The sequence below is a fragment of the Lithobates pipiens genome, unplaced genomic scaffold, assembly GCF_037356315.1.
Source record: "Lithobates pipiens isolate NorthernLeopardFrog02 unplaced genomic scaffold, aLitPip1_a1.2 Scaffold_106, whole genome shotgun sequence".
NCBI classification, from domain to species: Eukaryota; Metazoa; Chordata; class Amphibia; order Anura; family Ranidae; genus Lithobates; species Lithobates pipiens.
Genome location: NW_027507692.1, coordinates 139,457 through 160,179, shown reverse-complemented (window position 1 = coordinate 160,179; position 20,723 = coordinate 139,457). Strand labels below are relative to the sequence as shown.

The 20,723-nt window shown below is 50.0% G+C and overlaps 1 protein-coding gene across 3 annotated transcripts in view; it reads left to right on the top strand.

Annotated features, from left to right (window-relative positions):
* The window catches only part of LOC143958445 (protein sel-1 homolog 3-like), a 235,941-nt gene that overhangs the window by 160,637 nt on the left and 54,581 nt on the right, over window positions 1-20,723 (top strand). For all 3 annotated transcript variants that reach the window (XM_077467819.1, XM_077467818.1, XM_077467817.1), the window contains 5 exons: window positions 4,847-4,974; window positions 8,020-8,103; window positions 12,343-12,433; window positions 18,077-18,164; window positions 20,456-20,565. In XM_077467819.1, the coding sequence (XP_077323945.1) occupies window positions 4,847-4,974; window positions 8,020-8,103; window positions 12,343-12,433; window positions 18,077-18,164; window positions 20,456-20,565 (501 nt within the window). The remainder of the gene's footprint in view (window positions 1-4,846; window positions 4,975-8,019; window positions 8,104-12,342; window positions 12,434-18,076; window positions 18,165-20,455; window positions 20,566-20,723) is intronic.

Genomic DNA, 20,723 nt, shown 5'->3' with positions numbered 1-20,723 from the left:
CGACCGGACTCACGGGGGTCCCGACCAGCGCGGGAGCGCGCCACCGGCGGCACGCTCCCGATGGCAGGGCGGCATTGAAGATTGGACGTACCTGTACGCCAATATGCCTGCCCGTGCCATTCTGTCGACGTACATCGTCGTGCGCTGGTCGGGAACCGGTTAAGGCAACATCCGACCCGCGTGTGTGTGCGCTCCATCGGAAAAACGTTTTCAGTTTTCATCGGACTTTTGTTGGCTGTGCGAACTGACAGACTTTCCGGCAACAAAAGTCCGATGGAGCAAAGTCCGATCGTGTGTACAGAAAACCCATCGGACTTTTGTACAGAGTATAAACACGCCATGCTCAGAACCAATGCAAAAGATCAGACAACAATACAGAAGTTGACCAAAGGTGGCGGTAGAGAGCAGAAAAAAAACCACGTGATTTGGTGACAGTTGGCAGAAAAAGTCCGGCCGTGTGTATGCAATACAAGTTCACAGCCGACGCCCTTTGTACAAAAATCCATGGGAAAGTTTGTACAAAGTCAGATCGTGTGTATGAGGCTTAAAACAGATCATGGGGGCGGGTGAGGTCGGATGTACGGCACACGAAATTCACCAGCAACAGCTTCAGTCTGAATCTCCGGAATCATAATGAGAAAAAGCTCAGTCTGGATTCTGGTGAATCAATACAAGTATTTATAAGATTTCTCAAAATGACCATTACTACAGATAACAGATGGGTCATTGGACGGTACCATTACTACAGATAATAGATGGGTCATTGGACGGTACCATTACTACAGATAACAGATGGGTCATTGGACGGTACCATTACTACAGATAGTAGATGGGTCATTGGACGGTACCATTACTACAGATAACAGATGGGTCATTGGACGGTACCATTACTACAGATAACAGATGGGTCATTGGACGGTACCATTACTACAGATAATAGATGGGTCATTGGACGGTACCATTACTACAGATAATAGATGGGTCATTGGACGGTACCATTACTACAGATAATAGATGGGTCATTGGATGGTACCATTACTACAGATAATAACAGATGGGTCATTGGACGGTACCATTATTACAGATAACAGATGGGTCATTGGACGGTACCATTACTACAGATAATAGATGGGTCATTGGACGGTACCATTACTACAGATAATAGATGGGTCATTGGACGGTACCATTACTACAGATAACAGATGGGTCATTGGACGGTACCATTACTACAGATAATAGATGGGTCATTGGACGGTACCATTACTACAGATAATAGATGGGTCATTGGACGGTACCATTACTACAGATAACAGATGGGTCATTGGACGGTACCATTACTACAGATAATAGACGGGTCATTGGACGGTACCATTACTACAGATAATAGATGGGTCATTGGACGGTACCATTACTACAGATAATAGATGGGTCATTGGACGGTACCATTACTACAGATAATAGATGGGTCATTGGACGGTACCATTACTACAGATAACAGATGGGTCATTGGACGGTACCATTACTACAGATAATAGATGGGTCATTGGACGGTACCATTACTACAGATAATAGATGGGTCATTGGACGGTACCATTACTACAGATAATAGATGGGTCATTGGACGGTACCATTACTACAGATAACAGATGGGTCATTGGACGGTACCATTACTACAGATAACAGATGGGTCATTGGACGGTACCATTACTACAGATAATAGATGGGTCATTGGACGGTACCATTACTACAGATAACAGATGGGTCATTGGACGGTACCATTACTACAGATAATAGACGGGTCATTGGACGGTACCATTACTACAGATAATAGATGGGTCATTGGACGGTACCATTACTACAGATAATAGATGGGTCATTGGACGGTACCATTACTACAGATAATAGATGGGTCATTGGACGGTACCATTACTACAGATAATAACAGATGGGTCATTGGACGGTACCATTATTACAGATAACAGATGGGTCATTGGACGGTACCATTACTACAGATAACAGATGGGTCATTGGACGGTACCATTACTACAGATAATAGATGGGTCATTGGACGGTACCATTACTACAGATAATAGATGGGTCATTGGACGGTACCATTACTACAGATAACAGATGGGTCATTGGACGGTACCATTACTACAGATAATAGATGGGTCATTGGACGGTACCATTACTACAGATAATAGATGGGTCATTGGACGGTACCATTACTACAGATAACAGATGGGTCATTGGACGGTACCATTACTACAGATAATAGATGGGTCATTGGACGGTACCATTACTACAGATAACAGATGGGTCATTGGACGGTACCATTACTACAGATAACAGATGGGTCATTGGACGGTACCATTACTACAGATAACAGATGGGTCATTGGACGGTACCATTACTACAGATAACAGATGGGTCATTGGACGGTACCATTACTACAGATAACAGATGGGTCATTGGACGGTACCATTACTACAGATAATAGATGGGTCATTGGACGGTACCATTACTACAGATAACAGATGGGTCATTGGACGGTACCATTACTACAGATAACAGATGGGTCATTGGACGGTACCATTACTACAGATAACAGATGGGTCATTGGACGGTACCATTACTACAGATAACAGATGGGTCATTGGACGGTACCATTACTACAGATAACAGATGGGTCATTGGACGGTACCATTACTACAGATAACAGATGGGTCATTGGACGGTACCATTACTACAGATAATAGATGGGTCATTGGACGGTACCATTACTACAGATAATAGATGGGTCATTGGACAGTACCATTACTACAGATAATAGATGGGTCATTGGACGGTACCATTACTACAGATAATAGATGGGTCATTGGACGGTACCATTACTACAGATAACAGATGGGTCATTGGACGGTACCATTACTACAGATAATAGATGGGTCATTGGACGGTACCATTACTACAGATAACAGATGGGTCATTGGACGGTACCATTACTACAGATAACAGATGGGTCATTGGACGGTACCATTACTACAGATAATAGATGGGTCATTGGACGGTACCATTACTACAGATAATAGACGGGTCATTGGACGGTACCATTACTACAGATAACAGATGGGTCATTGGACAGTACCATTACTACAGATAATAACAGATGGGTCATTGGACGGTACCATTACTACAGATAATAACAGATGGGTCATTGGACAGTACCATTACTACAGATAATAGATGGGTCATTGGACGGTACCATTACTACAGATAATAGATGGATCATTGGACGGTACCATTACTACAGATAACAGATGGGTCATTGGGCGGTACCATTACTACAGATAACAGATGGGTCATTGGACGATACCATTACTACAGATAACAGATGGGTCATTGGACGGTACCATTACTACAGATAATAGATGGGTCATTGGACGGTACCATTACTACAGATAACAGATGGGTCATTGGACGGTACCATTACTACAGATAATAACAGACGGGTCATTGGACGGTACCATTACTACAGATAATAGATGGGTCATTGGACGGTACCATTACTACAGATAACAGATGGGTCATTGGACGGTACCATTACTACAGATAACAGATGGGTCATTGGATGGTACCATTACTACAGATAACAGATGGGTCATTGGGCGGTACCATTACTACAGATAACAGATGGGTCATTGGACGGTACCATTACTACAGATAACAGATGGGTCATTGGATGGTACCATTACTACAGATAATAGATGGGTCATTGGACAGTACCATTACTACAGATAATAGACGGGTCATTGGACGGTACCATTACTACAGATAATAGATGGGTTATTGGACGATACCATTACTACAGATAATAGACGGGTCATTGGACGGTACCATTACTACAGATAATAACAGATGGGTCATTGGACGGTACCATTGCTACAGATAACAGATGGGTCATTGGACGGTACCATTACTACAGATAACAGATGGGTCATTGGGCGGTACCATTACTACAGATAATAACAGATGGGTCATTGGACGGTACCATTGCTACAGATAATAGATGGGTCATTGGACGGTACCATTATTACAGATAATAACAGATGGGTCATTGGACAGTACCATTACTACAGATAATAGATGGGTCATTGGACCGTACCATTACTACAGATAATAACAGATGGGTCATTGGACAGTACCATTACTACAGATAATAGATGGGTCATTGGACGGTACCATTACTACAGATAATAACAGATGGGTCATTGGACGGTACCATTACTACAGATAATAGATGGGTCATTGGACGGTACCATTACTACAGATAATAGATGGGTCATTGGACGGTACCATTACTACAGATAATAACAGATGGGTCATTGGACGGTACCATTACTACAGATAATAACAGATGGGTCATTGGACAGTACCATTACTACAGATAATAGATGGGTCATTGAACGGTACCATTACTACAGATAATAGATGGGTCATTGGACGGTACCATTACTACAGATAACAGATGGGTCATTGGACGGTACCATTGCTACAGATAACAGATGGGTCATTGGACAGTACCATTACTACAGATAATAGATCGGTCATTGGACGGTACCATTACTACAGATAACAGACGGGTCATTGGACGGTACCATTGCTGCAGATAACAGATGGGTCATTGGACGGTACCATTGCTGCAGATAATAATAGATAGGTCATTGGTGTGTATATAATCTTATGCCCATATAGGATAGACATTTATTTCTAAGTGCTGCTTCTGGAGCGTTCCCATTGGTTGAGACATTCTGCACACATGCATCTCTAATGGATATTTTTCCAGTCCGCAGCCTACCGATACTACTTGAAGTCAGCGACTCGTGGCCATATTGATGCGGCTGTTCATGTTTCCGCGTGCTGGATCCAGGGTGTCCCCGGGGTGGTGAGCCGACTTCCGCATGACGCTGTACTGTAAGTACCATTTGTAGGATAGATGTCATACGTTCATTGGGATCGATTTACCCAAAGGGTAAGTTCACTCCCTGCAGAAACTAGCCTCTGCAGTCAAAGGGCCCGGAAAAATATTAAAAACTGTACAGCTTTGTACAACATTCATTCATTTCATTGTCATAGCTGAAGGCCAGTTGTGTTCCCCCAGAAGACTGGCTGAATAACTCCCAGTTAGTGACTCCAATGTTCTGCCATGTTACTAGGATGAGAAAACTATAATCTTCCCAGCATTACAGGGAAGACCAATTGTTCTCGTGTCCTAGCAAGTCAGAGCATGGGGTTCGCTTTTTCAGCTAGGCTTCTGGGGGGACCCGGATGGCCTACAGGTATGACTACAAAATGAACTAACCCATTGAACAAAGCTACATAGAGTTTACTACCTCCTGGGGCCCCATGACTGCATAGGCTAGTTTATGGAAAAGTGAACTTGGCTTTTAAGGCCAATGGCCCGCTCATTTTATTGGGGAACTTGCTTCAAAGCTTAGTGAATGAGGTGATGCTCTGCTGACTTCCATCATCCAATCATGTGCAAGCAAACAAAGCAGAGTGAATTTTCACCACATTCAGCCTATTTGCCTTTAGTAAATCCACCATATTGACTCCACTGGAATTCTGCTAGTGATGGCTGAACAACTTGCGTCCCCGTATGTGAGAGAGGCGAAATCTTGGTTTCGTTTTAAGAAGATTGACAACTCTCATCTTGGCGTGAATTGTTAAAGAGGAAGTAAACCCTGATGAGTGTCACTTCCTCTTTCATTCCGTGCAAAGGTAAAGCATAATGGACTATTATGCATCGCATCGCATCGCATAGTAGTCCATTATGTGTCACTTACCTGACACAGGAGCCAGCGATGTCACCGCTGCCCCCTGTAGTCCGTCGCATCCATCTTCTTGGTGGGTCTCGCTGCTCCGCCGCTGTCATTCGGCGAAGCCGCGATGACATCACTCCCGCGCATGCGCCGTAGACAGCGGTGCCTGTCTTTCGGCAAATATCTCCTAAACCGTGTAGGTTTAGGAGATATTTCTTGGACCTACAGGTAACCCTTAATCTAGGCTTACCTGTAGGTCAAAGTGTGTTGTAAGGGTTTACAACCACTTTAACGCCCATAGAAACACACCAATCAGTCATAACATTATGACCACCCACCTAATATTGAGTGGGCCCCCACTTTTGCCCCCGAAGCAGCCCTGACCCACCTGATCTGTCGAGGCATGGACCCCACTAGACCTCTGAGGGTATGCTGTGGTCTCTGGCATAAAGCCCATCAGTAGCAGATCTTTTAAGTTCTGTAAGTTGGTAAGTGGAGCCTCCATACATTCCACAGATGTTCTATTGGAATAAGATCTGGAGAACTTGGAAGCCAAGTTCACACCTCACACTCATTGTTGTGTTCCTCAAACCATTCTTTAATTCATCAGACCAGGCCAGGCCACCTTCTTCCATTGCTCTGCGCACCGGTTCTGATGCTAATGTGCCTATTGTAGGCGTTTTAGGCTGTGGATGCGGGTCATGACCAATCTGCGGCTACACAGCTCCATACTGTCAGGAATCATAAACCAGGCAGAGATAGAAAGTGCAGTTAAATTCACACCTCTAATGAAATAGCAAACATAACACAGTTCAGGAACATAGTAAAAAAAACAGAAGCCAGGGTTTGGATGCCACAACGGGTAATCAGATGAGCCGAGGTCAAGAAGCCAGAAGCCAGGGTAGTCAGGAGCAAAAAAATCAGGATCAGGAATCGGAAGGGAAGTCAGCCAGGCCAAGTCATACACGGTAGCGCTGTCACATGGAGTGTCCAAACCACCAACATTCCATCCTTAGTGTTTCAGCCTCCTACTATCCAGGACAAAAGGGGCCTACAACCAGAATATTGTCCTTTATAGCTTCAATACATTTCCCCCATAGACTTTTGTATGTGTGGCTCCACCCCCTTAGGGTCTGCAGGTGTCATGGGTTCCCACAGCTTCACAGCCAGACACACAACTTCAGCTTTCATTCAGGCACAGTGAACAGTCCTTGAGCTGTTTTTATTTTTGTTTGTTTTATTGGGGGTATTAACTTGGATGGGGATTTGAATTATGGAATGCCTATTGCCCAACTTGGCAGCTACACACTTAGGGACACCTTCCTTCCTATGTACACAGCTCCACTTGATTCTTCATTCCTCAGTGCTGGCAGTTTCTTACAAGATGTAAAAGCCCCTTACAGGGTAGGAACTCTCCGTCCCTTGAAGAAATAGCATAACTTTGATTGTAGACTTCCTCCTGACATACCCCTAGCTTCCTTCTAGATACTCATCCCAGTTCTATCTTCTGCAGGAAATGCTAGCCCACCTGGCTGACTCCATGGAGATCTCCCAGGGCAAGGTTTAGAAGACTTAAGTGCACTGTTGTCTTCAAGAGAAACCTGCTACATGTGGCAGTCTCTACCCTTGTCTGTCCCTTGTCCTGTGCTGCAGTACTCACACTGTGCTCTCCTGACTCCGTTGCCTCACCAGAAAGCCTCCTTCAACTTTTCCAGGCCAGCCACCTGAGCCCCGGCCCGAGGAAGAGCCCCTCCCGGCAGTGGTACCTCGAGGGCCACCGAAAGTCTCCCTCAGCTCTCCATCTTCCACCCAACTCGCTTTGCAGCATGACTCATCAAATATTTAAGGGCTTACTTAGTTCCCCGCCAGACCCACTTCCTGGGGATTGGCCAAGGGCCCCTAAATTTTCAGAACAGCTCCTTCTAACCTTCGCCCTCCAGCTTCCAGAACTTTCTCCAATATTCTAGAACCAGCAGGAAGCACCAGATGGCTTTCTGCATGAGTCATGCTGTCCTGAACTCTAATAACCCTGACCCAATTACTGACGCGCAGGATTAAATATAAGTCAGGATATAGTTTGCCTACTCTCACACTAGAGGGCGCTACGTGTGCATGATGCAGGTTTGGCATCTTCACTGAATTTGTGAATTTAAATACCTACAGCTGGTAAAAGTTTAATTATCATTTCATTTATCAGGTGGACTAAGTGGGTTGGAGAACAGAACGGGTACCTGGGAGCCGTACTACGCAAAGCTCTGGATAATTACTTGGATCAGTCCTGGTAAGAGATGGTTCAGTTGATGACAATTTATCTGAATGTGGGGTTGGGCTATCATGGAATCCAGACACTCAACTTTCCCTACAGACACTGAGCCTTCCCTACAGACACCGAGCCTTCCCTACAGACACCGAGCCTTCCCTACAGACACCGAGCCTTCCCTACAGGCACGGAGCCTTCCCTACAGACACAGCGCCTTCCCTACAGACACTGAGCCTTCCCTACAGGCACCGAGCCTTCCCTACAGACACCGAGCCTTCCCTACAGACACCGAGCCTTCCCTACAGACACCGAGCCTTCCCTACAGACACCGAGCCTTCCCTACAGACACGGGGCCTTCCCTACAGACACTGAGCCTTCCCTACAGACACTGAGCCTTCCCTACAGGCACCGAGCCTTCCCTACAGACACCGAGCCTTCCCTACAGACACCGAGCCTTCCCTACAGACACCGAGCCTTCCCTACAGACACCGAGCCTTCCCTACAGGCACGGAGCCTTCCCTACAGACACAGCCCCTTCCCTACAGACACAACGCCTTCCCTACAGACACTGAGCCTTCCCTACAGGCACCGAGCCTTCCCTACAGACACCGAGCCTTCCCTATAGACACCGAGCCTTCCCTACAGACACCGAGCCTTCCCTACAGACACGGGGCCTTCCCTACAGACACAGCGCCTTCCCTACAGACACAGCGCCTTCCCTACAGGCACCGAGCCTTCCCTACAGGCACCGAGCCTTCCCTACAGACACCGAGCCTTCCCTACAGACACCGAGCCTTCCCTACAGACACCGAGCCTTCCCTACAGACACCGAGCCTTCCCTACAGACACCGAGCCTTCCCTACAGACACCGAGCCTTCCCTACAGACACCGAGCCTTCCCTACAGACACCGAGCCTTCCCTACAGACACCGAGCCTTCCCTACAAACACCGAGCCTTCCCTACAGACACAGCCCCTTCCCTACAGACACAGCGCCTTCCCTACAGACACTGAGCCTTCCCTACAGACACTGAGCCTTCCCTACAGACACCATGCCTTCCCTATAGACACCGAGCCTTCCCTACAGACACCGAGCCTTCCCTACAGACACCGAGCCTTCCCTACAGACACCGAGCCTTCCCTACAGACACCGAGCCTTCCCTACAGACACCGAGCCTTCCCTACAGACACCGAGCCTTCCCTACAGACACCGAGCCTTCCCTACAGACACCGAGCCTTCCCTACAGACACGGGGCCTTCCCTACAGACACGGGGCCTTCCCTACAGACACGGGGCCTTCCCTACAGACACTGAGCCTTCCCTACAGACACGGGGCCTTCCCTACAGACACTGAGCCTTCCCTACAGACACTGAGCCTTCCCTACAGACACGGGGCCTTCCCTACCGACACCGAGCCTTCCCTACAGGCACCGAGCCTTCCCTACAGACACCGAGCCTTCCCTATAGACACCGAGCCTTCCCTACAGACACCGAGCCTTCCCTACAGACACGGGGCCTTCCCTACAGACACCGAGCCTTCCCTATAGACACCGAGCCTTCCCTACAGACACCGAGCCTTCCCTACAGACACAGCGCCTTCCCTACAGACACAGCGCCTTCCCTACAGGCACCGAGCCTTCCCTACAGGCACCGAGCCTTCCCTACAGACACCGAGCCTTCCCTACAGGCACCGAGCCTTCCCTACAGACACCGAGCCTTCCCTACAGACACCGAGCCTTCCCTACAGACACCGAGCCTTCCCTACAGACACCGAGCCTTCCCTACAGACACCGAGCCTTCCCTACAGACACCGAGCCTTCCCTACAGACACCGAGCCTTCCCTACAGGCACCGAGCCTTCCCTACAGACACCGAGCCTTCCCTACAGGCACCGAGCCTTCCCTACAGGCACCGAGCCTTCCCTACAGACACCGAGCCTTCCCTACAGGCACCGAGCCTTCCCTACAGGCACCGAGCCTTCCCTACAGACACCGAGCCTTCCCTACAGGCACCGAGCCTTCCCTACAGGCACCGAGCCTTCCCTACAGGCACCGAGCCTTCCCTACAGGCACCGAGCCTTCCCTACAGGCACCGAGCCTTCCCTACAGGCACCGAGCCTTCCCTACAGGCACCGAGCCTTCCCTACAGGCACCGAGCCTTCCCTACAGGCACCGAGCCTTCCCTACAGGCACCGAGCCTTCCCTACAGACACCGAGCCTTCCCTACAGACACCGAGCCTTCCCTACAGGCACCGAGCCTTCCCTACAGACACCGAGCCTTCCCTACAGACACGGGGCCTTCCCTACAGACACGGGGCCTTCCCTACAGACACGGGGCCTTCCCTACAGACACCGAGCCTTCCCTACCGACACCGAGCCTTCCCTACAGACACCGAGCCTTCCCTACAGACACCGAGCCTTCCCTACAGACACCGAGCCTTCCCTACAGACACCGAGCCTTCCCTACAGACACGGGGCCTTCCCTACAGACACGGCGCCTTCCCTACAGACACAGCGCCTTCCCTACAGACACAGCGCCTTCCCTACAGACACAGCGCCTTCCCTACAGACACCGAGCCTTCCCTACAGACACAGCGCCTTCCCTACAGACACCGAGCCTTCCCTACCGACACCGAGCCTTCCCTACAGGCACAGAGCCTTCCCTACAGACACAGAGCCTTCCCTACAGGCACAGAGCCTTCCCTACAGATACCGAGCCTTCCCTACAGACAGCGAGCCTTTCCTACAGACACGGAGCCTTTCCTACAGACACGGAGCCTTCCCTACAGACACGGAGCCTTCCCTACAGACACGGAGCCTTCCCTACAGGCACAGAGCCTTCCCTACAGACACCGAGCCTTCCCTACCGACATGGAGCCTTCTTTACCGACACGGAGCCTTCCCTACAGACACCGAGCCTTCCCTACAGACACGGGGCCTTCCCTACAGACACGGGGCCTTCCCTACAGACACCGAGCCTTCCCTACAGGCACCAAGCCTTCCCTACAGACACCGAGCCTTCCCTACAGGCACTGAGCCTTCCCTACAGACACCGAGCCTTCCCTATAGACACGAGCCTTCCCTACAGACACCGAGCCTTCCCTACAGACACGGGGCCTTCCCTACCGACACGGAGCCTTCCCTACCGACACGGAGCCTTCCCTACCGACACCGAGCCTTCCCTACAGGCACCGAGCCTTCCCTACAGACACCGAGCCTTCCCTACAGACACAGCGCCTTCCCTACAGACACCGAGCCTTCCCTACAGACACCGAGCCTTCCCTACAGACACCGAGCCTTCCCTACAGGCACCAAGCCTTCCCTACAGACACCGAGCCTTCCCTACAGACACCGAGCCTTCCCTACAGACACGGGGCCTTCCCTACAGACACTGAGCCTTCCCTACAGACACCGAGCCTTCCCTACAGACACCGAGCCTTCCCTACAGGCACTGAGCCTTCCCTACAGACACCGAGCCTTCCCTATAGACACGAGCCTTCCCTACAGACACCGAGCCTTCCCTACAGACACCGAGCCTTCCCTACAGGCACCAAGCCTTCCCTACAGACACCGAGCCTTCCCTACAGACACCGAGCCTTCCCTACAGACACCGAGCCTTCCCTACAGACACCGAGCCTTCCCTACAGGCACCAAGCCTTCCCTACAGACACCGAGCCTTCCCTACAGACACCGAGCCTTCCCTATAGACACCGAGCCTTCCCTACAGACACTGAGCCTTCCCTATAGACACCGAGCCTTCCCTACAGACACCGAGCCTTCCCTACAGACACGGGGCCTTCCCTACAGACACTGAGCCTTCCCTACAGACACTGGGCCTTCCCTACAGACACCGAGCCTTCCCTACAGACACTGAGCCTTCCCTACAGGCACCGAGCCTTCCCTACAGACACGGAGCCTTCCCTACAGGCACCGAGCCTTCCCTACAGACACCGAGCCTTCCCTACAGACACCGAGCCTTCCCTACAGACACCGAGGGAACAATCGTACATTACAGGAGACTGTTGGGGATGTGAACAAAGACTACTAGTGATGAGTTTAGCTGGTACTTTCTTCTCATTATGCTGAGGATACGATGGAATCGAATGTACCTGACCTGTGTGCTGTGGTCACTTTCCCCGACACACATTGTAGACATACCAGGAACATTCTATTATTGGTTTATACAGATGAAGAGATTGGGGAATAAAGACTGGAACATTCCAGAAGGACAATGATGGGTGACACCATTGTCTCTCTCTTCCAGGTCTGCAGCTCTTCTCTATTATCTCCAGGCAGCAGAAATGGGAATGGAGATTGGTCAGTTTAATGCGGCGTTTATCTGTGAACTGGACCCGGTGAGTATACAGGAGTATACAGGACGATGAGATCTAAGGGGCCGCCGTCTGTCTCTGCGGAGGAAGGGATTCGGTCATTGATGACATAGCAGGAATCGGGGGCGGTCCATCCATTAAGGGCCCCTCTATCCCGTCACCCACCTATATGAATAATGTATAGATTCATGCATTTTATGAATCCACGGCCGCCGCTGTCACCCCCTATTCAGCATGTCGGGCGGGCGTGATTAGGGCCGTATAAGAAAAGGCTTCCACCCAGAGGTGTTAGAAAAGCAAATTAATGGAGCACTGACCCTGAAGGAGCTTCTGGTTATTTCTGGGCTTACCGTTACCCTCCGTGCTCCTTGTGGCACGTCTAGGGGGTGTCCCGTGGTCGGTGTCCCGTGGTCGGTGTCCTGTGGTCGGTGTCTCGTGGTCGGTGTCTCGTGGTCGGTGGCCCAATAACTTCAGACTGACAACAGATCCAGTTGAATGGAATTTATTTGATAGCTCAGACATTGAAGAGTCTATAACTTGGGATCAGAGGGTTGGGAAGGAATTCCGGGTCTCTTAGTGTCAAAGTCTATAAACATTGAAGAACTTGATTACTTTGACTGCATCCAGAGAACAGCCAATCACAGCTGGATGATCACTCAGGTTGGACAGTCCGTCTCTCACAAGGTCTCGCAGCCAACAAGATGCTTCCTCAGGAACAAAGTCTTTATCACAGACGTTGTTGTAGAACATGGAGGACACTAATCTGTAGAACTCTTGTAGGATTCCTGGATCTCTCAGCCCACTTGGTGATATCCACAAGACCGGATTCTCTCGGTATCTTCAGCCCTTCCAGGTTCTTGCTCAGAAAACCAACCCGTAGGTGGTCTTCTTCTGAAGAGTCCTCCCCTGGAATGCTTGAAGTACACTGGGTCTCCCCCGAACCGGAGACAGCGCCCAACCACCTCAGAATCCTCCTTTAGTCTCCCTGCCTTGGGCTAGTCAGCCCCGAGACATTAAAGTCAGGTGGATTCGCACCCCAGGCCATAGCCTTCCTGGGGGCTGGTCAGGAGGACCAGGACCATCGAGTCCGAACATACTTCTGGACCGGAACCCCCGAACCACGTGACGTCCGCATCTTAAATACCCTCCCCCAGAAGCACAGTGAGAGGGCCACTCCCACTGGGCGGGCTCCGAGAGAGAGCACATGACCAGACCATGGTTCCATGCCTGCCAGAAGAGACAGCGCCCCCCTGTGGCCAGGCTGAACATCTCACAGTCCAGTCAGACTGATGATGAGGCCCAATTTACTTAATTGTACCCAAACCAAACTGCTGTTTAGGCAACTTTAATTTTAGAAAAACCACATAGCGCGCGCTCTTCAGGAGCCGCCGCTACAGTAATATTTGCTTTTCTAACACTGAATCGCCTCTCCGCCAATCAAGAAGCGTGGGTCTGTTACCTGTTTCCAGATTGGCTGACAGGTCAGGAGATCCTATTGGATGCTTAGGAGGAGGGGAGGAGACACACAGCAAAAGGCGCCTTGATCTCAGAAGGGAAAAGGACACAGAAGACGCTGGCAGTTGTCTGCCGCAGCCTGTCCCCCTGCCCGATGTGCCTGCTGATCCCCGCCACCAATGGGGTAAGTGCCTGTGGACCAGCAGACAGCAGGGGGGGTTTGAGGTGCTGTGGGGGAGAGGGGGTGGTTGTTTGCTGCCCCCCCAAACAAAAAAAAACCAGCCGCCACTGGCAGGAATCGGTCCAACTCAGCCAAACCCTCCCCGGCTTTAGAGTGAAAGTGAACTTACATGTCCACATACATAATCACTGCGAGGATTATAGCAAGATGTATCAAATGTTTACCAGCTTCACTTTGGTGGTATCGGTGGTATGGGTCTTATTGGTCTCATCGGTGATATCAGGGATATGGGTCTTATTGGTCTCATTGGTGATATCGGTGATATGGGTCTTATTGGTGATGTCGGTGATATGGGTCTTATTGGTGAAATCGGTGATATGGGTCTTATTGGTGATATCGGTGATATGGGTCTTATTGGTGATATAGGTGATTTGGGTCTTATTGGTGATATCGGTGATATGGGTCTTATTGGTGATATCGGTGATATGGGTCTTATTGGTGATATCGGTGATATGGGTCTTATTGGTGATGTCGGTGATATGGGTCTTATTGGTGATATAGGTGATTTGGGTCTTATTGGTGATATCGGTGATATGGGTCTTATTGCTCTCATCGGTGATATGGGTCTTATTGGTGATATCGGTGATATGGGTCTTATTGGTGATAAGACGCGATATGGGTCTTATTGGTGATATCGGTGATATGGGTCTTATTGGTGATGTCGGTGATATGGGTCTTATTGGTGATGTCGGTGATATGGGTCTTATTGGTGATGTCGGTGATATGGGTCTTATTGGTGATGTCGGTGATATGGGTCTTATTGGTGATGTCGGTGATATGGGTCTTATTGGTGATATCGGTGATATGGGTCTTATTGGTGATGTCGGTGATATGGGTCTTATTGGTGATGTCGGTGATATGGGTCTTATTGGTGATGTCGGTGATATGGGTCTTATTGGTGATGTCGGTGATATGGGTCTTATTGGTGATGTCGGTGATATGGGTCTTATTGGTGATGTCGGTGATATGGGTCTTATTGGTGATATCGGTGATATGGGTCTTATTGGTGATGTCGGTGATATGGGTCTTATTGGTGATGTCGGTGATATGGGTCTTATTGGTGATGTCGGTGATATGGGTCTTATTGGTGATGTCGGTGATATGGGTCTTATTGGTGATATCGGTGATATGGGTCTTATTGGTGATGTCGGTGATATGGGTCTTATTGGTGATGTCGGTGATATGGGTCTTATTGGTCTCATCGGTGATATGGGTCTTATTGGTCTCATCGGTGATATGGGTCTTATTGCTCTCATCTGTGATATGGGTCTTATTGGTCTCATCGGTGATATGGGTCTTATTGGTGATGTCGGTGATATGGGTCTTATTGGTGATGTCGTTGATATGGGTCTTATTGGTGATATCGGTGATATGGGTCTTATTGGACTCATCGGTGATATGGGTCTTATTGGTGATGTCGGTGATATGGGTCTTATTGGTGATGTCGGTGATATGGGTCTTATTGGTGATATCGGTGATATGGGTCTTATTGGACTCATCGGTGATATGGGTCTTATTGGTGATATCGGTGATATGGGTCTTATTGGTGATATCGGTGATATGGGTCTTATTGGACTCATCGGTGATATGGGTCTTATTGGTGATGTCGGTGATATGGGTCTTATTGGTGATGTCGGTGATATGGGTCTTATTGGTGATGTCGGTGATATGGGTCTTATTGGTGATATCGGTGATATGGGTCTTATTGGTGATGTCGGTGATATGGGTCTTATTGGTGATGTCGGTGATATGGGTCTTATTGGTCTCATCGGTGATATGGGTCTTATTGGTCTCATCGGTGATATGGGTCTTATTGCTCTCATCTGTGATATGGGTCTTATTGGTCTCATCGGTGATATGGGTCTTATTGGTGATGTCGGTGATATGGGTCTTATTGGTGATGTCGTTGATATGGGTCTTATTGGTGATGTCGGTGATATGGGTCTTATTGGTGATATCGGTGATATGGGTCTTATTGGTGATATCGGTGATATGGGTCTTATTGGACTCATCGGTGATATGGGTCTTATTGGTGATGTCGGTGATATGGGTCTTATTGCTCTCATCTGTGATATGGGTCTTATTGGTCTCATCGGTGATATGGGTCTTATTGGTGATGTCGGTGATATGGGTCTTATTGGTGATGTCGTTGATATGGGTCTTATTGGTGATGTCGGTGATATGGGTCTTATTGGTGATATCGGTGATATGGGTCTTATTGGTGATATCGGTGATATGGGTCTTATTGGACTCATCGGTGATATGGGTCTTATTGGTGATGTCGGTGATATGGGTCTTATTGGTGATGTCGGTGATATGGGTCTTATTGGTGATGTCGGTGATATGGGTCTTATTGGTGATGTCGGTGATATGGGTCTTATTGGTGATGTCGGTGATATGGGTCTTATTGGTGATATCGGTGATATGGGTCTTATTGGACTCATCGGTGATATGGGTCTTATTGGTGATATCGGTGATATGGGTCTTATTGGTGATGTCGGTGATATGGGTCTTATTGGACTCATCGGTGATATGGGTCTTATTGGTGATGTCGGTGATATGGGTCTTATTGGACTCATCAGTGATATGGGTCTTATTGGACTCATCGGTGATATGGGTCTTATTGGTGATGTCGGTGATATGGGTCTTATTGGTGATGTCGGTGATATGGGTCTTATTGGTCTCATCGGTGATATGGGTCTTATTGCTCTCATCTGTGATATGGGTCTTATTGGTGATGTCGGTCATATGGGTCTTATTGGACTCATCGGTGATATCAGTGATGATATTGGTGGGATTGGTGATTTTGGTGGGATCGGTGATATTGGTGGGATCGGTGATATTGGTGGGATCGGTGATTTTGGTGGGATCGGTGATATTGGTGGGATCGGTGATATTGGTGGGATCGGGGGTATTGGTGGGATCAGTGATATTGGTGGGATCGGTGATATTGGTGGGATCGGTGATATTGGTGGGATCGGTGATATTGGTGGGATCGGTGATATTGGTGGGATCGGTGATATTGGTGGGATAGGTGATTTTGGTGGGATCGGTGATATTGGTGGGATCGGTGATATTGGTGGGATCGGTGACATTGGTGATATTGGTGGGATTGGTGATTTTGGTGGGATCGGTGATTTTGGTGGGATAGGTGATTTTGGTGGGATCGGTGATATTGGTGGGATCGGTGATATTGGTGGGATAGGTGATATTGGTGGGATAGGTGATATTGGTGGGATCGGTGATATTGGTGGGATCGGTGACATTGGTGGGATCGGTGACATTGGTGGGATCGGTGATATTGGTGGGATTGGTGATTTTGGTGGGATCGGTGATATTGGTGGGATCGGTGATATTGGTGGGATTGGTGATTTTGGTGGGGTCAGTGATATTCCTCCATTCACACAAGTGAGGTGGATTGGGAATCCCCAACACTCATGCAGCTCTCCGGATATACGGATTTCCAGCGGGATCAAACAATGAAATGGCAATTATAATTCATCTGTCCCCACAGAAGCGGCAGAATTCCGGTCAGTCTGGCCGGCTATCGGTGGGCGGGTCCTCTTTCTGGACATCTCGCTAACAATCCCGTGGCAGGATATGGCTGTAACTTGGCTTCAAGTTCTGTGCAGACTTCTGGGAAGAGCCAATTACAAAAGCGGGGAATGGGGATTCTTGGGATGTTCTGTACTCTTGCTTTGCCCGTGTGGAAGAGAATTTTTTGTTTTATTATAAAATGTGGGTACCCGTGCCATACAACACTGGGGGGTTCATTTATCAAAGATTTGACGGGCATTTCACCCAAAATTCACCAAAACATTAATCAATAAATAGTGAAAATTCACCCAAGGGGCACCCAGGGGAAGTTCCATTCACTGAGAGTGGGGGATGGGATTGGAGCCCCTTTGTAATATATTGGGACAGACTTGTCTCTATGTGATTGCTCACTGCCGGTCATTATCGTCCAATAGGAAGGTCTGGTGACCCATTATCTGCAGATTGACTGTGAGTGGAAATATTACAACCTATCAGCACTCAGCGAGCGCCCTCCGGCACACGGTGAGTACGCGGCACACAGATAGCCGGTATATCGTTATTAACTAGTAAAATGGACACCCCAAAATTTCAGCACTTTACAGAATCAAAGTCATGAAGATATAGAAGGGTCAGTGTGGGGACTTCATTCCCACGTCACATGATTTATCAACAAAAACTCCGACCGACCCCTGACCCCTACCCCTGACCCCAACCCTGACCCCGACCCCTGACTCCAACCCCTACCCCTGACCCCGACCCCTACCCCTGACCCCTACCCCCGACCCCAACCCCTGACCCCAACCCCTGACCCCAACCCTGACCCCGACCCCTGACTCCAACCCCTACCCCTGACCCCGACCCCTACCCCTGACCCCTACCCCCGACCCCTACCCCTGACCCCAACTCCTGACCCCTACCCCTGACTCCAACCCCTACCCCTGACCCCGACCCCTGACCCCGACCCCTGACTCCAACCCCTACCCCTGACCCCGACCCCTACCCCTGACCCCTACCCCCGACCCCTACCCCTGACCCCAACTCCTGACCCCTACCCCTGACTCCAACCCCTACCCCTGACCCCTACCCCCGACCCCGACCCCAACTCCTGACCCCTACCCCTGACTCCAACCCCTACCCCTGACCCCGACCCCAACCCAGACCCCTGACCCCGACCCCTGACTCCAACCCCTACCCCTGACCCCGACCCCAACCCCGACCCCTACTCCTGACCCCTACCCCTGACTCCAACCCCTACCCCTGACCCCGACCCCAACCCAGACCCCTGACCCCGACCCCTGACTCCAACCCCTACCCCTGACCCCGACCCCAACCCCGACCCCTACCCCTACTAGAGTGTGGAAAGGATAGAACCCATGCCAGAGATTTCCCCTCTCTGTGTCCTGTGATGGGAGATCCCACCCCACCCACATACAGTATTACAGGCTGGTGGGAAACCTTCCTCCCTGACCACACGCAGGTCCTCCCTGACCACACACAGGTCCTCCCTGACCACACACACACAGGTCCTCCCTGACCACACACACACAGGTCCTCCCTGACCACACACACAGGTCCTCCCTGACCACACACACACAGGTCCTCCCTGACCACACACACACACACACACACAGGTCCTCCCTGACCACACACAGGTCCTCCCTGACCACACACACAGGTCCTCCCTGACCACACACACACACAGGTCCTCCCTGACCACACACACAGGTCCTCCCTGACCACACACACACAGGTCCTCCCTGACCACACACACACACAGGTCCTCCCTGACCACACACAGGTCCTCCCTGACCACACACACACAGGTCCTCCCTGACCACACACACACACACAGGTCCTCCCTGACCACACACACACACACAGGTCCTCCCTGACCACACACACACAGGTCCTCCCTGACCACACACACAGGTCCTCCCTGACCACACACACAGGTCCTCCCTGACCACACACACAGGTCCTCCCTGACCACACACACACACAGGTCCTCCCTGACCACACACAGGTCCTCCCTGACCACACACACAGGTCCTCCCTGACCACACACACACAGGTCCTCCCTGACCACACACACACAGGCCCTCCCTGACCACACACACACACAGGTCCTCCCTGACCACACACAGGTCCTCCCTGACCACACACACACAGGTCCTCCCTGACCACACACACACAGGTCCTCCCTGACCACACACACACACACAGGTCCTCCCTGACCACACACACACACAGGTCCTCCCTGACCACACACACACACACACAGGTCCTCCCTGACCACACACACAGGTCCTCCCTGACCACACACACACAGGTCCTCCCTGACCACACACACACACAGGTCCTCCCTGACCACACACACAGGTCCTCCCTGACCACACACACACACACAGGTCCTCCCTGACCACACACACACACAGGTCCTCCCTGACCACACACACAGGTCCTCCCTGACCACACACACACAGGTCCTCCCTGACCACACACACACAGGTCCTCCCTGACCACACACACACACAGCTTATATGATTGGAGTCCAGAAGAATCTCGGACAGTACTCTGCACCAATCTTCTTCCTATTATACAGGACTTATATAGCACCAATATCCCTCATTTCACTGGTCTGCATTGATCTGCCGAGCATTACTCCAATGTCAGTATTCCCGCAGGTCTTCATTGCTCCCGGCTCCAATGACATTCTTTGTATCTTTCACACTACAAACTTCTTTTATAAAACATCTATTCTATACAAAGTAGGGGTTGTGTTATCTTCTAATATTCCTTCTTTACTCCTGCAGCTCAGATCAAGATGGGCGACCTCTACTACACCCCCCACGTACGGAGGAAGAGGGATGTGCAGGCCGCGGTGCAGATGTATGCTGCGGCCGCATTACAGCGAGAGCCTCAGGTAACCTAATGCCGCGTACACACGTAGCAAATTATCCGCCGGACTTAGTCTGGTGGACTTCCCGCCGGACTTTCCGAACGGGCTACTTGCCCACACACGGCACTTTTTCAGCGGACTAATACGGCGTACTAAGTCCACCGGACTATCCGCCGTACTTT